Here is an 18,953-nt window from a genome sequence, read left to right on the forward strand (position 1 = left end):
ACAAGGTGTTATACCTTTCAAAATGAAAGCAGATTAACCCAATAAAGATACGAGATAGGATGTTCTGGGAGCAGATAGCTGGTCACATTTTAACCAAGTGGACCAATTTTTTCATTTTTTTGCTCAAAAAGACAGACTCCACAGTCTTTCCTGGTATATTGGGACAGGGCAGGGCACCACTGTTTCCTCATAGGTTGGAGAAACAGTCAATCTACCACCTCCCCATCCTCCCCCTGGCTGTGCCTGCGTGGTGTTAGTCTTTCTCTTGTCTCGCCCTGTCTTCCCTTCAGGTTATGGGCTGGTGCAGGAGGAGCTGCTGTCCCCGGCCTCCATGCAATACAGCTTGCCATCTCCGCTGGGCATAGAGCCCTACTGGCAGGAAGTCTCAAGCCTTGAATGTGCCCCAATTGCTACCACAGAGGAAGACACATTAATGGAGATGTCCGATGTTCAGGTGTGGCCAGCAGGGGTCAGTCCCTCGCTGGTCACAGTGGAGGACTCGTCACTGGATGGCAGTAGTCGAGCTGACGACTCAGAGGGCGCGACCCTATCCCTGCCCTACAGCTTGGGTCGCCCGAGCAGCGGCGCCAGTGGGGCCAGCGGCTCCATCATGGAGCTGGAGGAGGAAGAGGAGGAGGAGGAGGAGGAAGTGGAGGTTGAGGAGGAGGAGGCGCCACAGGAGCCAGCAACAACCCTGGCAGAAAGGGACAGGGTGAGAGCCAGTGGCGCTGTTCCCAAGGTCAACCTTAATGGCCAGTTGGGAGGTCAGAGGTCGGAAAGAAGGAGAGGAGAGGCCCTTTCTGCAGGAGGAGGGGCTAAAGGGGGAGGTGAAATTCTGGGGCTGGGTTCAGTGGAAGGAATTTCTGTTGTTGCAGGCCAGCAGGTGTATGCTCAACGATGTGAGATTTCGGGACTGGGTCGGCCTTCAGAGCACAATGGAGAAAACCGGTATGTTGACTTATACTGTACTAAATCTGATTTAATCTTGTGGCAAAAAGACAACATATCTCCTACATCACTTGTATTTTGTCTTTCTGTTTTTGCTCTTCTACTCCCTGTTTTTAATTAATTTCCATTTTGGTCTCCAGTATGGTGGGCGGTGGAGCATTTCAACCTTACTTACCAGACAAGGATTCCCTGCAGGGATGGGTGGGCTCAATGTCATCAGGACGTGACGGCAGCATGCCAGGCTTGCGAGTGGCCCAGGAGGCTCTGCTGACTCCGGTGTGTGACACGGGTTACTCTTATGTGCTGCGGGGGCGTCTCCTGCAGGGCACGCAGCCCTTTGACAAGGGGCTGGGCTTCTCCCACCAGGAGACGGGCCAACGTGCCTGGGAACAGGAGCAGATGCGGGGACAGGTCAGGTTGCCACGACAACCGCCCGCCGCTGCCTGCGCCTGGAGGGGGAACATCTTTGTCCATCCCTTTATCTTTTTGAATTTTGGTTATCATCAACAAATTTAGTCCCACTTAACAATTCAAAAATCATCAAAATTGATGATTTTGATGATGTCACAGAACCTGACCAGAATAATGTGTTGTGTGGGGCAACACATGAGGTATAGCTACCATGTCCAATAGTTTGGGGTTGTTTTTTTACATTTTTAATGCAGAAACGCTTTATGCAAATATTTCTTAGTTTCCACAGCAGGCACTTTTCCCAGGAACTAGAAACCTTTCCAGGAGCTTCTGACAGTACAGAGAAGCGGATATGAGTGATATATGATGTCTTTTTAATGACATGTAGTTGATTAAAGGTTGGCCTTAAAACTTCCAAATTTTACTGTGCTGCTGGATGTCAAGAGGATACCATCTTAAACATATTTTCGTTCCAATAAGTGTTTAGGGCGAACACAATTACCTCTGTTTTGTCTGAGTTTCTGAACTGCAGGTCAACTAGGTCTTAGTCTACTGATTGGTTTTGTCAGGCTTGATTGATAAGTACATTTTAGCATCATCTGCACAACAATGAAATCAATGATATAACTAAGCAGAAGCATCTATAAGATGAATATAATTAGTCTGTGCACTTAAACGAACTCTTTGAATTACTGTGTCCCTTATAGTGGACTTATCATTGGGTACCATGTGTACAAACTGAGTTAGGATTTGAACCAACTTTAATTAGTTCATTTAGTTCCTAAGTTCCTGGTTTAACAAAGAGTATTTTATCCATTTGCTTGTACATTTCAAGAGGAATGAACCCTGAACGTGAAGAGGAAACTGTAGTCTCCAATAGTGAAGAGTCCCTTTATGTGGCAGTATCATTGTTGTAAAGTATTGTGCAAAAATCACATTAAAATAGATGTCCCTGTAAGACGTGTTTGCTAACATTTCCCTACTATGTAGACTATGAGTTAATACTCAGACAACACCAGGTGGAGGAAAAACGTTTAGTTCCTAGAAAAGTAGTTCCTGAGATCTAAAGTTCCTGAGATCTAAAGTTCCTGGTACTTTTGGTGGAAACATGTGAAGCGTTTTTGTCTGCCGCTAACATTTACTTCTGTGTCATTTTGTTCAGAGAGAGGAGAAAGAGGACTTTGTTGCTGAGGCACAGTTTGCTTCTGAACAGGGCAAGATGCTCGCTCGAAAGGTTGGTCAAAATGTTTACATCATTCCTTCAGTCATATCAACACGATCTCTCAACCTAAGCATTGTCACATTTGATAGATCAGTCACTAAGTCTGGAAGAAAGGGTGGGAAATTAACAGTAGCCACCAGCCAAATGTTGGTTTGAAAATTTTTTTACACATCAGCAGATTTGACAAAAAACATCAACTTTTAATCTGTTTTGGACACTAAAAAGAAAGTTATATGAACACCATATTTGGTCATTGAAAATATAATGTCATACCTTATCGTCTGAAAGGACTGTAAGAATAAAAGTGACACATAATCACCTTTCCCCATCATTGTCATCATTACCTAAAGGCTTTTACAGTTGTATTAATTTCATGTATTAGACAATGTCCCCATAGCAGTGAAGTATTCTGGAAATGATCTATCTCCAGCTGATTGGCTAAAGTACTAGTACTTGTAATGAAATTACAGCTAGGACTGCAGCAACCCTCATTGGCTGGCCGGTGGAGATCAGTTGGTTTCCTGCTCTGGTTACATTAAAGAGGCGTCAGGAGTTAACTGGTCCAAGTGTTGTTTCTTTCCCTCCTCCCTCCCTCCTTGCTCCAGGTGGGGGTGGATGTGAGAAAGGGTTCTCAGTCAGTGCAGCGCACCAGTCTGCGGAGAGTTAAACACTGAAATACAAATACTACCCCAGTCCTCCAGGTATGGGACACTCAGCAAGCACTTGTGCATCCCAGTGCTTGGAAATACGCCTGTATGGCAATATATTTGACTCTGATAGAGCTCAATATTCTATCACATGCTGTTCTGTTCTATTTATGTTCAAAATTAGAACATTAGATTAAACATTCACTACTCTGATTATTATGTTTGTATTGGGAGGCCAAAATAATTTAGCCTGTATGCTTTTTTTTAGTTATTAATGGTGTCTTTCTCTGTTTTCCAGGACCGGAAAGCCACTGCCAAACCATCCTCCAAAAAAACACAACCAGACCGAAGATGGAAATGAACAAAGGAGTAGAGGAAGAGAGACACAAAGACTAAGAAGTGCAAACTACAAAGTGACAAAGACAGAATCATCCTCTATGTGTGACCATGGAGCACCACAAAAGAAAAGAGACAGAGGGGGGGGGAAAAAAGAGGAGTTCAACTTGTAGTTTTATAACATTTGTAAAGAAAAACATCAACTAAACTATGGCATGAAGATTCTTTTTCTTTTTTACAAAAAAACATAAATGTCAGTAAAACAACCAAGAAAAAAAAAAAGCAACAAAAAAGTGCTTCCTGTGAACTGTTATCGCATGATGACTGCTGGTGCATGCCCTTTGACATTTTGAACTGTCATTATCTTCAAACTGAAGGGGTACAAGGAGCGGGGGCTGGCCAACACTTTGGACACATGTCGTTTAAGGACCTAATCCCCACCCCCTAACTAAAGTGGCAAGAAAGTTGAGTCCAATAACACAAAGCCAAAAAAAAAAAAAAAGTCCCCAAAAGGATGGTTCTATATACAGCTAAGCCTCCAATGCTTCTTTCACTGGACCTTTTCCCTGAATATTCGCAATGTGATATATGCACTATATGCTACGTGGACATGTGTCAGTGTGTGTATGTGTGCGTATGTGGGCGTGTATTCTTCTCTACCGCATGTGTTCCTTGCTTCTGGCTCTGTTCTGATACACGGGTCACCATTGGCCTTTCCCCTGTGATGTCATGGCGTGCTCAGTGCTGGAAGGAGAAAGACGCAGCGCTCCCTTGCTTGTAAGTGTTCCTGTCCTGTGTGTGTTGATGTCTTTTCTTTTGCGGATAACGCTTGTTTCTTGTTCTTTGTTTTGTATCTGAAACTGGTCCGCCTTGGTTTTCAGCAGTGTTTAACCTTGGTAGGGACCTGAAGCTCTTTGAACCCTCGTGTTTTATGGGGACATGTGTTTTTTTGAGACAATAGGGGATGTGTTCTTTTGAAAGGGGTCAGCTGATAGTTTGCTCTGTGCAGCAGCTTTACAACACAAAAATTTAACTCTTTCCTCCCTCGTGACCTTTTCTACCTTCTTCCATCAATTCTTCCAGTAGCACACTTCATCTTGATCCACAATCTCTTATCAGTAGCCTCTGTCAATATGCAGTGAAATCACAAGCCTCTCCATTAGCATTTAACGCCTCCATCCGATGAAAAAAAAAAAAAAAGGTTTGCATGTTCAATCTCTACCTGTTTGCAACGGCTATACAGCCACAGTGTCAAAACTTCACCTGTAAGAAGTAGGGAAATATTAGAAGGGTCTGATTTGTGTGAGGATTGACTTCTTGTTAAATGGTAGCCAGCGTAAAACGGCGTGACGCTACCACATATGAAAGGAACTGTGCAGTGAGGACAGACAGCTAGCACTGTGATCGTCTCGTTATCACTGACCCCAAACTCGTGAACTGTCAAGACACACAAACATTTATACAAACCAACAAAAGCACAGTATATATATATACATACATAATCAGACGCCCATTACGTCATTAAGTAATCATGCTAGGTCAAAATGTCAGAGGACAGTGATTTTCGAAGTTTGCAACAGCAATAATACCTAACGACAACCACAAAAGAAGAAAGCGGCGGTTCTGTATATCTCTCCTAAGAATGTGAAACTGAAAGGTGTAACTTGACTGAACTCCTGTGTGAACACAGGAACTCCGTCTGGATGAGCAGCCGTCGTGTTGATATGGAGCTGCTGTACTGTATCTAAATGATTCAATCGACCTTGATGTGAATGAGTCATGGATGATGCACCGATGCGAGATCAGATGACTCAGCGGTAGCAGTGTGGAAGGCCTGAGACAGATTGTTTAGGATTTTTTTTTTCAGTTTTTTTTTTCTTTCAGCACCTAACGTAGCAAAAATATAAACCAGGATATGTTAACGTATCACACTAATATCTATTAAGAAGTGTGCTGCTGCTGTAAGGGGGAAACCACCTTATTGCATTGTCTTATATTGGGTATATAAGTTTGTTTCGAGTGTGTCATATTCATATCCTTGTAAACCGCCCCCCATCACTTACTTTATGCATGAAACTGATGGCAGCACTATGAAGGGGTCATATCATAGTAGCACACATTTTTCTGGAAAAACACAATATTTAAGTACTGTATATGCTACTGTAGCCTGAATGAGTGAGACACTGAATGAATGAATGTAGTCATTAGTCACACATCACACATGTGCACATACTTGCCATGCCCAATCCGTGCACGAGAACCTCATCAGATAGAGCACATGTTTATTACATATCACATGTTTTCCACTGTAACTCCACTCAGGTTTTCAGTTCTGCTCTGTCAGAATCAAAATTATTATTATTATTATTTTTTTTAAGTTCCAAGTCCTCCTCTCAAAGACAAGCACGGGACAAGAAGTGAGTGCTTCAGAGCTCGGCTTTGGTTCCGGGGACAATTAGGCAGTGTTTAGGGATTCACGGGGGTGGGGGAGGGGGGTTGGAGTGTGGATGGTGCAGGATGGTTTGTGTGTAAGTCTGTTAGTGAGTGAGTGAGCGAATGTGCATGTGGAGGTGTCCTGATTAAAATAAGACCAAAAAAACGACAGAAAATAAGTTATAGTTATCAACTAGAATCTTAGCTTGGAGAGCTTCCAGGGTGGCTAATTAACCACTGACATTTATCCTCATTCATTTGTTACTAGTGATGAACAAAAAAGAAACAAAAAAATGTTGAGAAACAGAATCTTCCTTAAAACAAATGTAAATAAAGCCAAACAAGACAGTTTAAGTTGAAGCAAAATACAAGTTGAAAGTTCTCAATTAAAGCTTCAAAGCCAGTCCTCCACAGTTGGAATTCAAAATGTAGACCCAGCCGTAAAAGTTACAAGGAAGACCGTAGTTGCAAAGACACAATCTGGTGTAGTGATACAGTGCTAACAAAACAGATGAGACAGGTGAGTCAGCTTTATTGTTCTTACCAGCATACGGTTTGTTAGATTGTGCCTTAAATAGGCACAGAACTTGGTCGTCTTTGTCCACCAAGGCCGTAGCCACCAGTAGACATGTTTGGAGAAAGCTTTGAAAAAAAGTCTATAATGTGGGAGATACAATTTACTTCAAATATAACTAGAAAGTATAATATCTAGAAGTATTATATTAGAATAGAACCCATTTTACATTGAGTTTAATGATGCATTAAGCACTTTTACTTCCATTGAATATAAAATGATTCTTCCCTTTCCACTCCAAAGTGAATCGTTACAAACATTTGGATTGGTGTTCTGAAATGAACTCTGTTGTCCTCCACCTTGAAGAGTGTGTGTATGTTTGGAGTGTGCGTGGATGTGTGTGTCCGTGTGTGCGGTGCTTGGTTCCAGACCTTGCTGGATTAGGGGGAAGAAGAGAGATTTGACCAGAATGTGACTTGAGAGGATGTGTAACCAACAATGGTGTATTTTAAGAAAGAGTATTGTAAAAAAAAAAAATGTAAGTGTTGCGAAGAATAGAGATCACCTATACTCCTTTAGAATGGAAACATGACAATGTAAACGCAATATCATATTACTCTATCCTAAGGAATGCAACTGCGCACATGCACAAAAAATGTTTTTATGAAAATATATGTATAAATATATGAAAAAAATATATTTAATTAGAATGCTATGCACCCTCATAGAGTTGTTATGGATGTTCTTTAAGCATTATCTAGACTAGGCCAACGCCCACATCATGGGGAATGTAGAGGCTTTGTAGCTATGACCACTTGTTTTCTTTTCTTTTGTATTGTCCTGGAGAGAGGATAAACAAACGTGAATATGTATACAAGCCTTTCAATCAGAATCATTCTGACATGAAGATATGTATAGATCATCTTACCCTGTACACCAGCTCAAACCATTTACAAGAATTAATAAACAAAGATGTGACATAATGTGCTGTGTCATGTTTTGTTCAAAGTTTTTTTTCTTTTTTCAATAATATTGATAATGCTTATTGCTATTTCATAATAATTTCAGGATTTTTTAGATGGTAGTTCAAAGGCAGGGGTTGATTTCTTGAGAAATTTCATTTAAAGCAATGAGTAAAAATGTATTTTTACTATTAACCTTCCAAAAAATGAAGCATTTTTAAGACATGATTAAAATGTTTGAAAGTGTTTTTATTAATTAAAATTGTGGAGCCCCTCCGGTGACATTGATGAGCATTTTATAACTTGTGGCCACGAATAAATAATTTGATCCCTCAAAATATTAATTTCTGGCCATAAATTACTATTTTGAACTAAAATGTTCACCAATGTCACCAGAGGGGCTCCGTATAGAATAACTCAAATAATGGAAATATATACCTTTTTTTTTTTTTTTTTTATTATATAGGGGGTAGTTAACAAATTGTTGACTCATAGCAACAATGTACTAGTGTGGAAAGTACCATAAAATCCAGTTTTTATTTTAATTAAAACAAGATTGAACATACATTTAATATGTAATTAAACATGTAAACAAATATTAACATGGTTTAATGATTATGACTTCAGTTGTTCTTTAAATTGTATGTTTATAGTATTATCAAAACGAGATAGTGAAAGACACCTGTAATATGAGACAGGGACATACAACTCTTTAACTAAAAAACACAGTGATTTCTTATTTAATTTCATGAAATCATTCTCAGTCAATAGCAATAATTTGATTTAGTAAATATCAACAGGTTCTTTTAAACCAATTTATATGACATTCTTCTATCTGACTGAACTTCCCCCCTCTCCACTAGTGGAAGAGCTAGCTATGCCCTGTTCTCACTCCCTCTCCCAAAGAAGTAGCTATAGCATGTTCTATATAAATCCAAAATAGTACAACATGCTGTCTGCAAATCTTATTACTGTGTTATCGAGGATGTATTAATCTATATATCACACTGTACTGGCAACTTGTGAAAGATCTACAATACTATATCCTTGGAAGATAAATATTTATGTTAAAACTCAGTTTATTGTGTTAAAACTCTATGGGTTTATTGACTAGAAATTGGTTTATTGGGTTTATTGAGTATGTACACATAAGTGGACCACCTTACAGTTTGGGTAGGATATCAAATTCCTTGTTAAAACGATAATTGCCTTAGTGAAATTTATAATCCAGAATAAATTGGACAGTTAAATATATCTTAAATATAAATTAAATTGATGATTTTTATCCTTTTAAATGAAATAAAAAGTTGTAAACAAAGTCTCAGAGTGCCATGTAATTCAATTGCAGTCCGATAGGTTCAATGCACTAAGATCCATGGAATATTCGCCATACGGCAACAAATTAATTACACCATTTTACAAATAATATTAACATACAACTGGTTTAAATGTTGAAACTTAAAGTTAACATATCCCTGATGGTAATAAAAAAAATGAATGAAGGAATTTATCCAAAATATCGAAGAATCAAACATTGTTTGGAGGCCCCAGATCATGAACTTCTAGGTGTTACATGTCACGGGAAAAGGGGGTGCAAACAGGATTTCCTGGTCATCTGATGCTATAAATGAGTTGTATTTCAAAGTAAAAGCCCTTATTTTCACACCAAAACAATGAAAACATGTATTTTATATAACTGCCTTTATGTAAAATTGAGATAAAGTAATTGTTGCCATTTTACAACAACAGCATGCAGTAGAGGGTTAAGGGTTGGTAACCACCAATATATTCTATATTGATTGTATAGTATATTTGACGTTTTTTTTTATTTTTATTAAATGCTTAAAAATGATTTGAAATCACATTAAAAATGTGTCATTGAATTGTCCTGAATAGACAAGGACATTTTGGTGGTAGAGACCATAGACTGGAGACTAGATACCAGACCAGAATGCATCCAGCCGGAAAAAAACTACAATTCCCATGCGTTGTGACGCCCCCTGTTTTAAGCCAATCACAGCTCTCCGCTCCATGTGGTGTTTTGTAGGAAGTCACTGAGTTGTTTTGGATGTGCTCAGAGCACGTGGAGGCTCGAGGTATCTTCCCTGTACTCTGACTGTAGTCACAGAGCGTCCTGCAGACTGCACACAGCTCCCAGTAACCCACTGGTTTTACAGGTCCACCACCAGTTCTGTGAGAGATGTCAGCTGGAGGTCAGACCACTCGGAGCCGGGAAATCCCGGCCGTCAGACGGGTCACCATCGACGATGCTGCTCACATGCCCCAAGACTACTCCACGACTCCGGGAGGGACTCTGTTCAGCACTACGCCCGGGGGTAACGAGCTTAAGTCTTTGCAGGCTCACAGTGACAGAAATGTGAACAAAAAGATTGTCATAAGAGAGGAATATCAGAAGAGGGACACAGAATAAATGAGAAGACAGTCAGTGTCAGTGAAAAAGAAAACTGGTTTTAAGGTACACTTGAGATGAAGCAGATGAGAGACTTGCTGGGGTTTTTAAAGAGTGACATGTTTTTGTACAGGCCATGGAAAGGAGTTAGTGGTGGCTTAATAGGCCCACACATTTTACAGTAGACAGGCAACTTCTAGATGACTCATTTTATTACACTCTAGAGACAACTTCAATAGTTTTTACAATTTAAAACGTTTGTATACCTGTAATTATTATTTTATTCTCGTGTTTATTTTATCTGTGAAGCAGACACATGTGAACACGTGTGTAGGAAAGAAAACACTCATGTCCAGTTGTGTTGTCCCGTTAATGTTTGACAGTGTTTGTCGACTACTTTATGAAGGCTTTAACATGCAAGTAAACAAAGTTAAAAGGAAACTTCTGTGTGCAGAAAATAATTCACATTTTTTTCATTTGGGTATAATGTCCTGTGTTTGACAGCGATTGTGTCCTTTGAAGGCTTTTGATATGTTAATTAATACAATATTCGAATAGACTTTGTAATAGTTATAAGTGAGGTTTTAGGCTACTTAAATACAGGCCTAGATTGTTTAAATTACAAAAGCACACTATGATTCAATGACCCTAGTCACAGTATGGTGAAATACTGCCCCTGTTCTCAGTCATACTATTTATAGTCTTGTTCGTACAGCAGGCTGTTGTTGCGCTGCAGCCACGTTGACAGGAGTTAAGCTAAGTTTTCAAAATTGAAGAGGCAGAAAGTAATTATAAAGTAAGTATAAATATGTAAACATGAAAGCTTCTTTTACCCACTAACCACCTTTTTAAGTATTTTAAGGACAACTTGTTTTTTGTATACCATGTTGATTTAAATAAAAAATAGTTTGACTACAGGCTATCAGCATGACTGATGATATACTGCTCACAGCTATCAGATCAGAAAATGACAATGACTAAAAAAGTCAGTGAGTTGTCTGACCCATTTATTCGGTATTTTACTCAAACATGCCCTCTCGGTCAGATCTAGACGTAGTAGTGACCGATAAAAAGTAAAGCAGTGAGAATGGTGACACACAGTGCACATGTCCATTAGAACTGATACTGTGTCCTGTAACATTACCAGGTGGGACAGATTTACACAGATAAGACAGAAGTGGGTCAGTGAAGGGAAGTCACTGATGGGGAATAGAAACAAATAGGCCATTGATCATGGGCATGTATGGGCATGACTACAGTTTAGTCTCAGAAATCTCTGTAACAGTACCTCTTGCAAAGAACTTGTAGCTCCTGAAGATTGGTTGTTTGTACAAACTTCATTTACTTTCACTCATTTTTTTTGACATTGTATCCCCAGGTACAGGTTTTTTTTTATCTTTAAATGAGCTATTTATTTCAGAATCAGAATCGGGTTTTATTGCCAAGTACTTTTACACATGCACGGAATTTGTCTTGGGTGTATTGGTGCTAAACAATTAACAAAGAAATAAAGCAGAACCTATTATTTTATCAATTTTAAGGAGTTAAACAACGAACTGTTAAATGTTATCCCATTTTAACGCACTGTATATTATTTTATTTATGAGACACCAGCTCATCTCCTGTGCCGTAGAGCTTAAACAAAAATGTTCTTAAATATTGAATGGTGACACCTCTGCCTCTCATATTGATTACTTAATTGTTTGGCTTTGTGAAATATTGGCAAAAGGTGATATCCTTTTCTCTTGCCGGGCAGGCACGAGAATAATTTATGACAGGAAGTTCCTCCTGCAGTGTCGGACATCTCCTCTGACTCGCACGCCTCCCAAACTGCCTGACATCCCAGGCGTCACCAGGGCCCTCAAACAAGACTCCCCCAGCAACACAAACCAGCCTGAACCGACACCCACTATCAAGACTGACCACGACCAGCACAAAGAGGAGAGTGCAGGTAATGATTTCTGCATGTTCCACATGAGAACAAAATGTATTGTCTGTTTCGCTCTACTCAACTGCAGTGTCTTTTCTTTTTGCAGAAGACGCCCAGTTTGAAATGGACATCTGAAGAGTCGGCTCATGGATAGAAAATATTTTTAATATTTTTTTATTTACTGAGATGAAAAGAATATGAGTTGAAATAGGGAGCTTAGTCTTATATACCTTTATAATCCACTTTCAGATTTTTGCTGAAAACAAGATGGTATTTTTTTAATGCTCTCTTAAGAGAGTAACTGATGCAAAAATGTGTTTGTTTTTTTACTTCTAAGTTCTCTTGACTCTGTATGACCTGTGACATTTTTGACAAGTCAAAGTCTGTGTAAATTAAACCTTTACACCTTTAATGACTTGCCTTTTGAATACATACATATTCAATATTATACAAATGAATCAGAGTTTTATCCTGTTTTGTCTAAAATTACAGCCTTAGAACTGTCAGTGTTTTCTTACGTTATTATTTTGCTATATATTTTTTCCGCTATCACTAGTGGGGCAGCTATCTAAGAACACTACATTTTTTTAATCATCTTGCTTGATAGCAAACCATAATCCTCATTCATATTTAGAAAGTACAGACAAACAGTATCTGTTTGCTGGCTTGTGTTATTAATTTGTCCTTTTCTTCTGTTTACATCTTGACCAAGCTCCCTAACAAAAGTCTTCTGCTTAATTTTTCAGAATGTGCCCTGCTAGCTTGCTTACCTTGGGTGTTAATGTGAGACAGGTATTGTGGAGTGAACTTTAAAATGTGGAACAGTGATTTGAAAGATGAACACAATCCCCTGTTGAATTAAACACACAGTATGTAAAATCTGCTGCCAGGGGGCTCTCGATCAAAACAATAACAAAGGATGACGTCAAGGCTCGCGGGGAATCATGGGAGTGATTCTCTCAGCTGCCCCCCAGTGAAAACAAACTCTGACCGTAGTCAAGACGAACGGGAGAAACCAACCTGAGAAAGAGAATATGTTTACTGACGATGTATCCAAGTATAATTTACATGACATTTTTATCACAGCAGGACATACAACAACAGTACGGCAGCTTTCAGTAGCAGCTCCCACTTCCTTACGCAGCAGTCTTTGATGTAACATCCGGTGTTTCCTTGGCAACGATAAACATTTTGTATCTGTCATGGCGGCTCTTCATGGCGGCTGCCGCCACAAGACACGTCCCGTTACAACTATAAAATTACGGATATCTCTGGCTTTGATAACTGTTGGAAATATTTGAGGCAAGTACTCAACAGAACATATATATAACCATTTTTAGTTACTTTAGATATTTGTTATACAATTCTACACCCTATACCTTTAATAGTCTGTTGCCGACTGTCCCAAGAGACTTTGAGAAAAACTTAGTAATTGGCTGTTTGCTGTTCATCAAAAATGTGGGGTCAGTTAAATAGATATTAGCCAAAACTATCTTCATCTTCAAATTTATTTTCTTGCAAGTCCTTAAAATATATATATAAAAAACACTTGATTCAAAGGTTATCAAAATGTGTATGCCTCATACTTAAGTTTATATCCTTAATAGAGTGCACTTGTTTATTGGGTCTATTTTATGTTTTTTGCTAAATCATGAATGGAAATGCAGAAAAAAATAATTCAAAGCTCCAGTGAGGAACTTTCGGTTTGCAACGATTTTAGCGCCCCCTGCAGACGAGGTTTTGCCTCTTTTCTCTTTGCTGCTCATGTCCTGAACATGTCTTAGGTGGTGTTTCCTGATTTTAAATCCTCTTCTGTAGTCAAACATACCACTGACTGTGAATATTTGCTGTTGAAAATGTAAACAAAGGCTATTTCTGCAGTGGGCTGCATGTTAACCATTTTGTCTGACACCTATCCCATGGCAGCCATTTCTGGCAATAAAAATAACCATATCAAAATAATGAATCTTCTTCCTGATGGTCTGGTGTGTTTTTGTAGCTCATACATCAGGATTACTTTCAGTCTTTTTCATAACCAGATAAAATCTCCTCATGGTACCTTTAAACTTTAAACATTGGAATGAAAACCATCTACTCACTTAGTTCAAGATTAGAAATAATTTATTGTATTATTGTACATAGCATAAATACAAATGGGTCAATGTGACCCACACATCTTAATAAAGTTAAAGCGCTTAAAAAATGTTGACATTTGCATTTGTCACTTGAATGGTATTCAAAAATGTTTAAAAAAAATTTAAATTAAAGGAACAGTTTTCCATAGCATATCTTGTGTATAGTTTTGTCCTTCAATCTTGTATAGTGCTTCAGTCAGAGACCATGTTGTGCTTTTGTTTGGACCTTGTTTCTTCTTGATCAATAAAATGCAATCATCAGCCCTTTTAACTTGAGAAATGGCTCATCCATTGGTAATTAAAAGCCCGGTTTAAGTCATCAAAACCTTTACAAAAAGTTCCAGCGATTCAGTACTCTAATTGTTTTTCCTTATTTTGAGAGCTGTCTCATTAATCAGCAGTTTTCTTCTTTCATGTCCTGTAGTGCAGCAGCAGCCTCTGTCCTAGTGTCAAACTGGACTTCTCCGTAAAGTGCCTGTGGATATTCATCCACTTGGTGCCCCTGAGTAGCTCAGGCCTGTTGCTGTAGACCCCTCTGGGCATGTAGTCTTAAAAGGCTGAAGTATTTTTCTCAGTGGCATCCGCATTCTTCCACCAGCATGTTCTCATGATGCCTCATTAGCATCTTCCCATTCTCATAGTACAACATGGAGAGTGGAGCGAGGCGTGTTGGCACACAGGACAGACATGGCACCTTGTTTGGGTGGTGAAGCTTCAGAAGGCTCTGGGAAGGGAAAGAGAAACTATAATGATTAGAACATTGATATTCAAACAGAATAATATGCAGTCCCAGCAATATTAACACAGAATTAAAGGATTTTAACCAAATTCAGTCTTACCTGCATGAATGCATGATTTGTTGGAGTGAAGGTTACATCCACTGGTGTAGGACAGCTACCTTCACAGCGATAAGCGTTGTACCGCTTGGGATAAACAATCCAATCGCTCCAGCCGAGCTTCTCAAAGTCCACCCACATGTCCACCTTCCTGCAGAGAGGACCCTTCTCCTCTGTGGGCTTGCTGGCAGAAACAGCTTCAGAAACTCTATGTTTCTGTTGCTCCATATGGTGGTGCCTCTTTGCCCTGCGTCTTCCCCTCCTTGAACCAGAGCCAGCCGTCACTCGCTCCCTGTCGAGGCTGACGTATTTGGAGTGCTCTGCTGTGCGGATGAGGGTTGGCATTCGCTGAGCGTTTGGGTTCTGCCTTGAAAAGACCACCATCATCACCCGGTCAGCTGTAGGGTGCTGGACTCCTTCCTGTTCCTGCCCTTCCTGCTCCATCTCAACTTCACCTTCCTCAGTCCTCTGAATGGGGTCTCCCCGCTGCAGCCAGTGATGGAGCAACTCTGTCATGTTGAAAACCTTCCAGGAAGACGGGGAGTCCATTGAACTGGGATGAGCTCTTAGGCGGCCCACGAACAGCCTGTTCTCTGAGCAGTGCATGCCAAAGCACCCATCCCTGTCAGAGTGGTAGATGTTTACTGAGGCCTGGGAAGACTCTGTGAAGGCAGGCAGGCGGATGCGGAGTTCAGCCAGTTGGACATAATCAGTTGAAGACATGGAAGACATGTCAAAGGTGATGGACCACCTGTTGCCAATCTGCTGGCAGCCTGAAAGGAATAAAAGAAAAAGTGGTTAGCACTTGTATAAGAAAAGTAACTTCATTGCTGACACTCAACATTGGACTTTTGCTTGAAAAATATGTTTCACTTATTTAGTGTGATAATCAAAATTTATTTTTTAGTGTACTTAAGTACATTATTTAAGCTGACTTTGATTAAACAAATGATTAAATTAAGTTGAGTGGAAATTAACATATTCACATTCTGTGTCAAAGGAATCCTAAGAAACATGATTTACATTTTGTTGAAAGGACATGCTGTAGCATTCAATTAAAGGTTTATATTTTACTATTATATTCACATAATACATAGGCATATAGCCTATATATTGAAACAGAATAGCATATGTGCCTATGTGCACTGCAATTCATCATAGGAAGCAAGAGCCATTATACCAGATCCATCTAAAAATCTTAATATTTTTTCTCTAATGTTGAATACTCACTCTTGGCGACAAGGCTGATCACGGAGTCGGAGTCATGCAGACCGGCACTGTCCTCCGCCTTGGTATGTTCCACGGTGGCGGTCGTGGTCTTGGCCCGGTCCTCGGTCAGCATGGTCCGGTACAGCTGCATCATGTAAAGAGGCAGCCTGCTGGCATGCTGCCGGTGCTCGGTGCGTCTGGAACCATGGAGCAATGCTACAGGGTGCATCCCAGGAAAGGGCTGAGCGGCCTGACAGAGATACAAATCCACAAGAAGAAGAGCGAAAAACATATCCACGGCTAGTCCCTTCATAATTCCCAGTCGTGGTGTTGTCTCTCCAACAGGTAGATCCCAAATGCTCCAGATGAGATGCTGAGCCTTGGTTTTATATTCGCCTCCTCTCCCCCTGACGTCCTTTGAAGAGATCTGTCAAGAGGCCGATGGGTGAGGGGCGTGTGTGATCCAGGGTAGCGCTCAAAGACTTAATTGTGACGAGGTCGTTGTGTATCGAAACCAATTGGCCTTTGAAGTGACTGAGTTGTGAAAACTGTAAATGCCCACTACTCTAATTGTTGTTGTTTTGTATATTAGAGATCCCTTTGATAAGAAGCCATGACAATAATATTAGTTAAGGAGATTATGAGCTGCACAACTGCGCTGTGATTAATGGGGAACCAACGTGAGAGTTAATCAGGAATCACTTTCTGTTGCACAGGTCGTGATCTGTAAGGAATCTATTATTGGAAGAAGGTTAAAACAAGTTAGGGGGCAATTTAAGGTCAACTCTGACACAGCTTTAATGTAAAAAAAATAAAATAAAAGGTATGATGTTTGATGAATTGATTAGTTTTTACTGACTTTAGATTTTTTGGTTTTGTTTATAATCTTATTACAATTGGAAATGAAAGGCTTGGATAATCTTTTGTGAATGTTTAAATTTTTTTGTGGTTGGATAAATAAATAGAAAACTAATTATCATTCAAAATTCTGCTGATATTTGGGGAAAATAAATTATTGTAAAAACACATGGTAGCACATATTTATTGCACATATATTCCTCTTTAAAATGAACTTAACAGGACATTATTTTTGGTAGTTAAATCAAATAGGTTAATACATTAACTTTATAATGCCAAGCATCAGTTCAGGACATTTTTAGGAGTTTACGTTTTTTTTCTTACTTATCCTCTCTATAACTTACATTTATTTTTAAGATCAACAATGTTCTTTAATTGAACTCCTTGGCTTATTGATATACAGATATGCAAATACGTATTTGGGTTGTTTTAAACCCGAGTCGGCCATGCTAATTGGCAGCAGCATTAAAGGAGCATTAGTTGCATAAAAGCCAGCTCATCGTTTCCCATTCATAATTCAAACTGAACACTTAAGCCTCAAAGGGAAGAACAAAGAGCTGATGTTAAACAACAAAGCTTTGATTCTTTTTGATGAGCAGTAGGTGTAAAAAGAAAACACAAGAAAGGTGCCATTAGTTGGAAATTGTTCTTGTCCTTTTGAAGTTATTTAATCTCAAAACAGCAAACGTTTGATGTCTGAATTAAAATTGTTAAAACATGTTTTTGTTTTGGGAAATTTAGTGAAATATCACATTTAACCTTGATACAAAATATGATATTCTTATTAAGTTGATGTCAAAAGGCCCCAGAATAATTTTATGACGTGTTTTCATGGAGGCATAGGCCTACTGGAGGCGTGTCTCTTGACTGTTTCAGTAAATGCCTTAGTGATGCTATTGTGTAATACTCCTTTATTTAAAAGCCAATTTTAAACATTTCTGAATGACAACCCTTTCCCACCTTTGCTGGAGAGTAAATAAAAAACATAATTTGTTTTGGTGGTCTGTTTTTGGCACTGTTAAATAAGAAAATACAACTATTCAAGAATAACATATATATAGTGCATATACATGTATATAGTCGTGCATAAAAGCGCATATCCTGGAGTACCAATGGCAATACCAACTCACTGAAAGCACTGGAATTAAACAAAAGTAGCCTATCTGAGGCAAACCAGTCAAGGAGGGAAACCTTTCGCCGTCTCATCCCGAAGAGTCACGTGTCAGCAACAGCAGACAAATATATCAATAACTATATCTGTGAAATAAGTGTGTGATTAGCACCAATCCAATCCGATTGCATGTCAAAGTCAATGATTTAAAAATAATAATAATTGTTAACATTATTTGAACGAAAACGACTGCTAAATTATTATAGCCTATTAAAATAGATAATTTAAAACAACAATAAAGCGACGGAAAATATTAACAATTGTAAATGCAATTGTTTGTATTGTATTTTATTTTAGTAACGGAAGCTGGTCAGTCTTTGATAGCACGCGCACCTGCAACACTGATTAAAGCATTTCCTTCCAGGTGACCTCGTTTCTCCCGATGAGCCGCGCGGACCGACATGGACGTCCGCACGTTAATTTGTTCGTTTTTACTGGCAATTCTGACCATTTCCCGAGGTAAAAAAGTATTTTGTGTGATGATAAAGCGTTTATTTTTTACACTTACAGCGAGTTCGTAGGACTAACATTAAAAAAACAGAGCATCCTAGAGGGTTTTGACTCTTTCTTGTATTTCTCCAGGATGATATGGCGTTAGGGCTTTCTGGACCTCATGTTCAGGATTTAAAAGGGTTGTTTTTTTTTTTCCAATGCATGCGCTTCAAACGGATATATTTATGAAAGGTCAATGGTTAAATAGACTGGATAAGTTTAAACTAACTAGACCATTCAACATTGGTAACAACAGGTAGGCTACTTCAAAGACAAATAACTATAGTCTACCATTTCTGGCCTACTTTGGTTTGATATTATTGTGGCCCTGTAAAATGTAAAAAAAATATTATTGTAGGCTACTATTTTCCCATTTTAGACCAAGTGTGACTTTTTGGGAAGAGTTCAAGGGTTTAACACAAAGTTACAAGCAAGGTTT

General features: G+C 39.1%; 3 protein-coding genes across 6 annotated transcripts in view; 2 read left to right on the forward strand and 1 right to left on the reverse strand.

Moving 5' to 3' along the window:
* The window catches only part of ank1b (ankyrin 1, erythrocytic b), a 77,885-nt gene extending 70,391 nt beyond the window's left edge, over nt 1–7,494 (forward strand). For 2 of the 4 annotated variants that reach the window (XM_061061118.1, XM_061061120.1), the window contains 5 exons: nt 291–948; nt 1,089–1,224; nt 2,522–2,593; nt 3,187–3,282; nt 3,527–7,494. In XM_061061118.1, the coding sequence (XP_060917101.1) occupies nt 291–948; nt 1,089–1,224; nt 2,522–2,593; nt 3,187–3,255 (935 nt within the window). In that variant the 3' untranslated portion in view covers nt 3,256–3,282; nt 3,527–7,494. The remainder of the gene's footprint in view (nt 1–290; nt 949–1,088; nt 1,225–2,521; nt 2,594–3,186; nt 3,283–3,526) is intronic. The other 2 variants (XM_061061121.1, XM_061061119.1) reach the window with 2 other exon arrangements.
* Nucleotides 7,495–9,530: 2,036 nt separating this feature from the next.
* Nucleotides 9,531–12,225, forward strand: LOC132992324 (eukaryotic translation initiation factor 4E-binding protein 1-like). The gene is made up of 3 exons (XM_061061563.1): nt 9,531–9,809; nt 11,640–11,834; nt 11,920–12,225. Exons 1-3 carry the CDS (start codon nt 9,674–9,676, stop codon nt 11,946–11,948), a joined length of 360 nt encoding a protein of 119 aa, XP_060917546.1. The 5' UTR covers nt 9,531–9,673; the 3' UTR covers nt 11,949–12,225.
* Nucleotides 12,226–14,519: 2,294 nt separating this feature from the next.
* Nucleotides 14,520–16,253, reverse strand: ndr1 (nodal-related 1). The gene is made up of 3 exons (XM_061062135.1): nt 16,015–16,253; nt 14,788–15,557; nt 14,520–14,672 (listed from the first exon to the last, which is right to left on the reverse strand). Exons 1-3 carry the CDS (start codon nt 16,220–16,222, stop codon nt 14,520–14,522), a joined length of 1,131 nt encoding a protein of 376 aa, XP_060918118.1. The 5' UTR covers nt 16,223–16,253.
* Between the last annotated feature and the right edge of the window lie 2,700 nt (nt 16,254–18,953).

This window comes from Labrus mixtus, chromosome 17 (genome assembly GCF_963584025.1).
Source record: "Labrus mixtus chromosome 17, fLabMix1.1, whole genome shotgun sequence".
Lineage (NCBI taxonomy): Eukaryota > Metazoa > Chordata > Actinopteri > Labriformes > Labridae > Labrus > Labrus mixtus.

What these genes read in the sequence shown, in the direction of transcription:
- LOC132992324 (XM_061061563.1), top strand. Translation starts at nt 9,674, where the DNA reads ATGTCAGCTGGAGGTCAGACCACTCGGAGCCGGGAAATCCCGGCCGTC. An exon ending in GTTCAGCACTACGCCCGGGG is followed by an intron (nt 9,810 to 11,639) that starts GTAACGAGCTTA and finishes CTTGCCGGGCAG; the next exon opens with GCACGAGAATAATTTATGAC. An exon ending in GCACAAAGAGGAGAGTGCAG is followed by an intron (nt 11,835 to 11,919) that starts GTAATGATTTCT and finishes TTCTTTTTGCAG; the next exon opens with AAGACGCCCAGTTTGAAATG.
- ndr1 (XM_061062135.1), bottom strand. Translation starts at nt 16,222, where the DNA reads ATGCACCCTGTAGCATTGCTCCATGGTTCCAGACGCACCGAGCACCGG. An exon ending in GATCAGCCTTGTCGCCAAGA is followed by an intron (nt 15,558 to 16,014) that starts GTGAGTATTCAA and finishes TATTCCTTTCAG; the next exon opens with GCTGCCAGCAGATTGGCAAC. An exon ending in CAAATCATGCATTCATGCAG is followed by an intron (nt 14,673 to 14,787) that starts GTAAGACTGAAT and finishes TTCCCTTCCCAG; the next exon opens with AGCCTTCTGAAGCTTCACCA.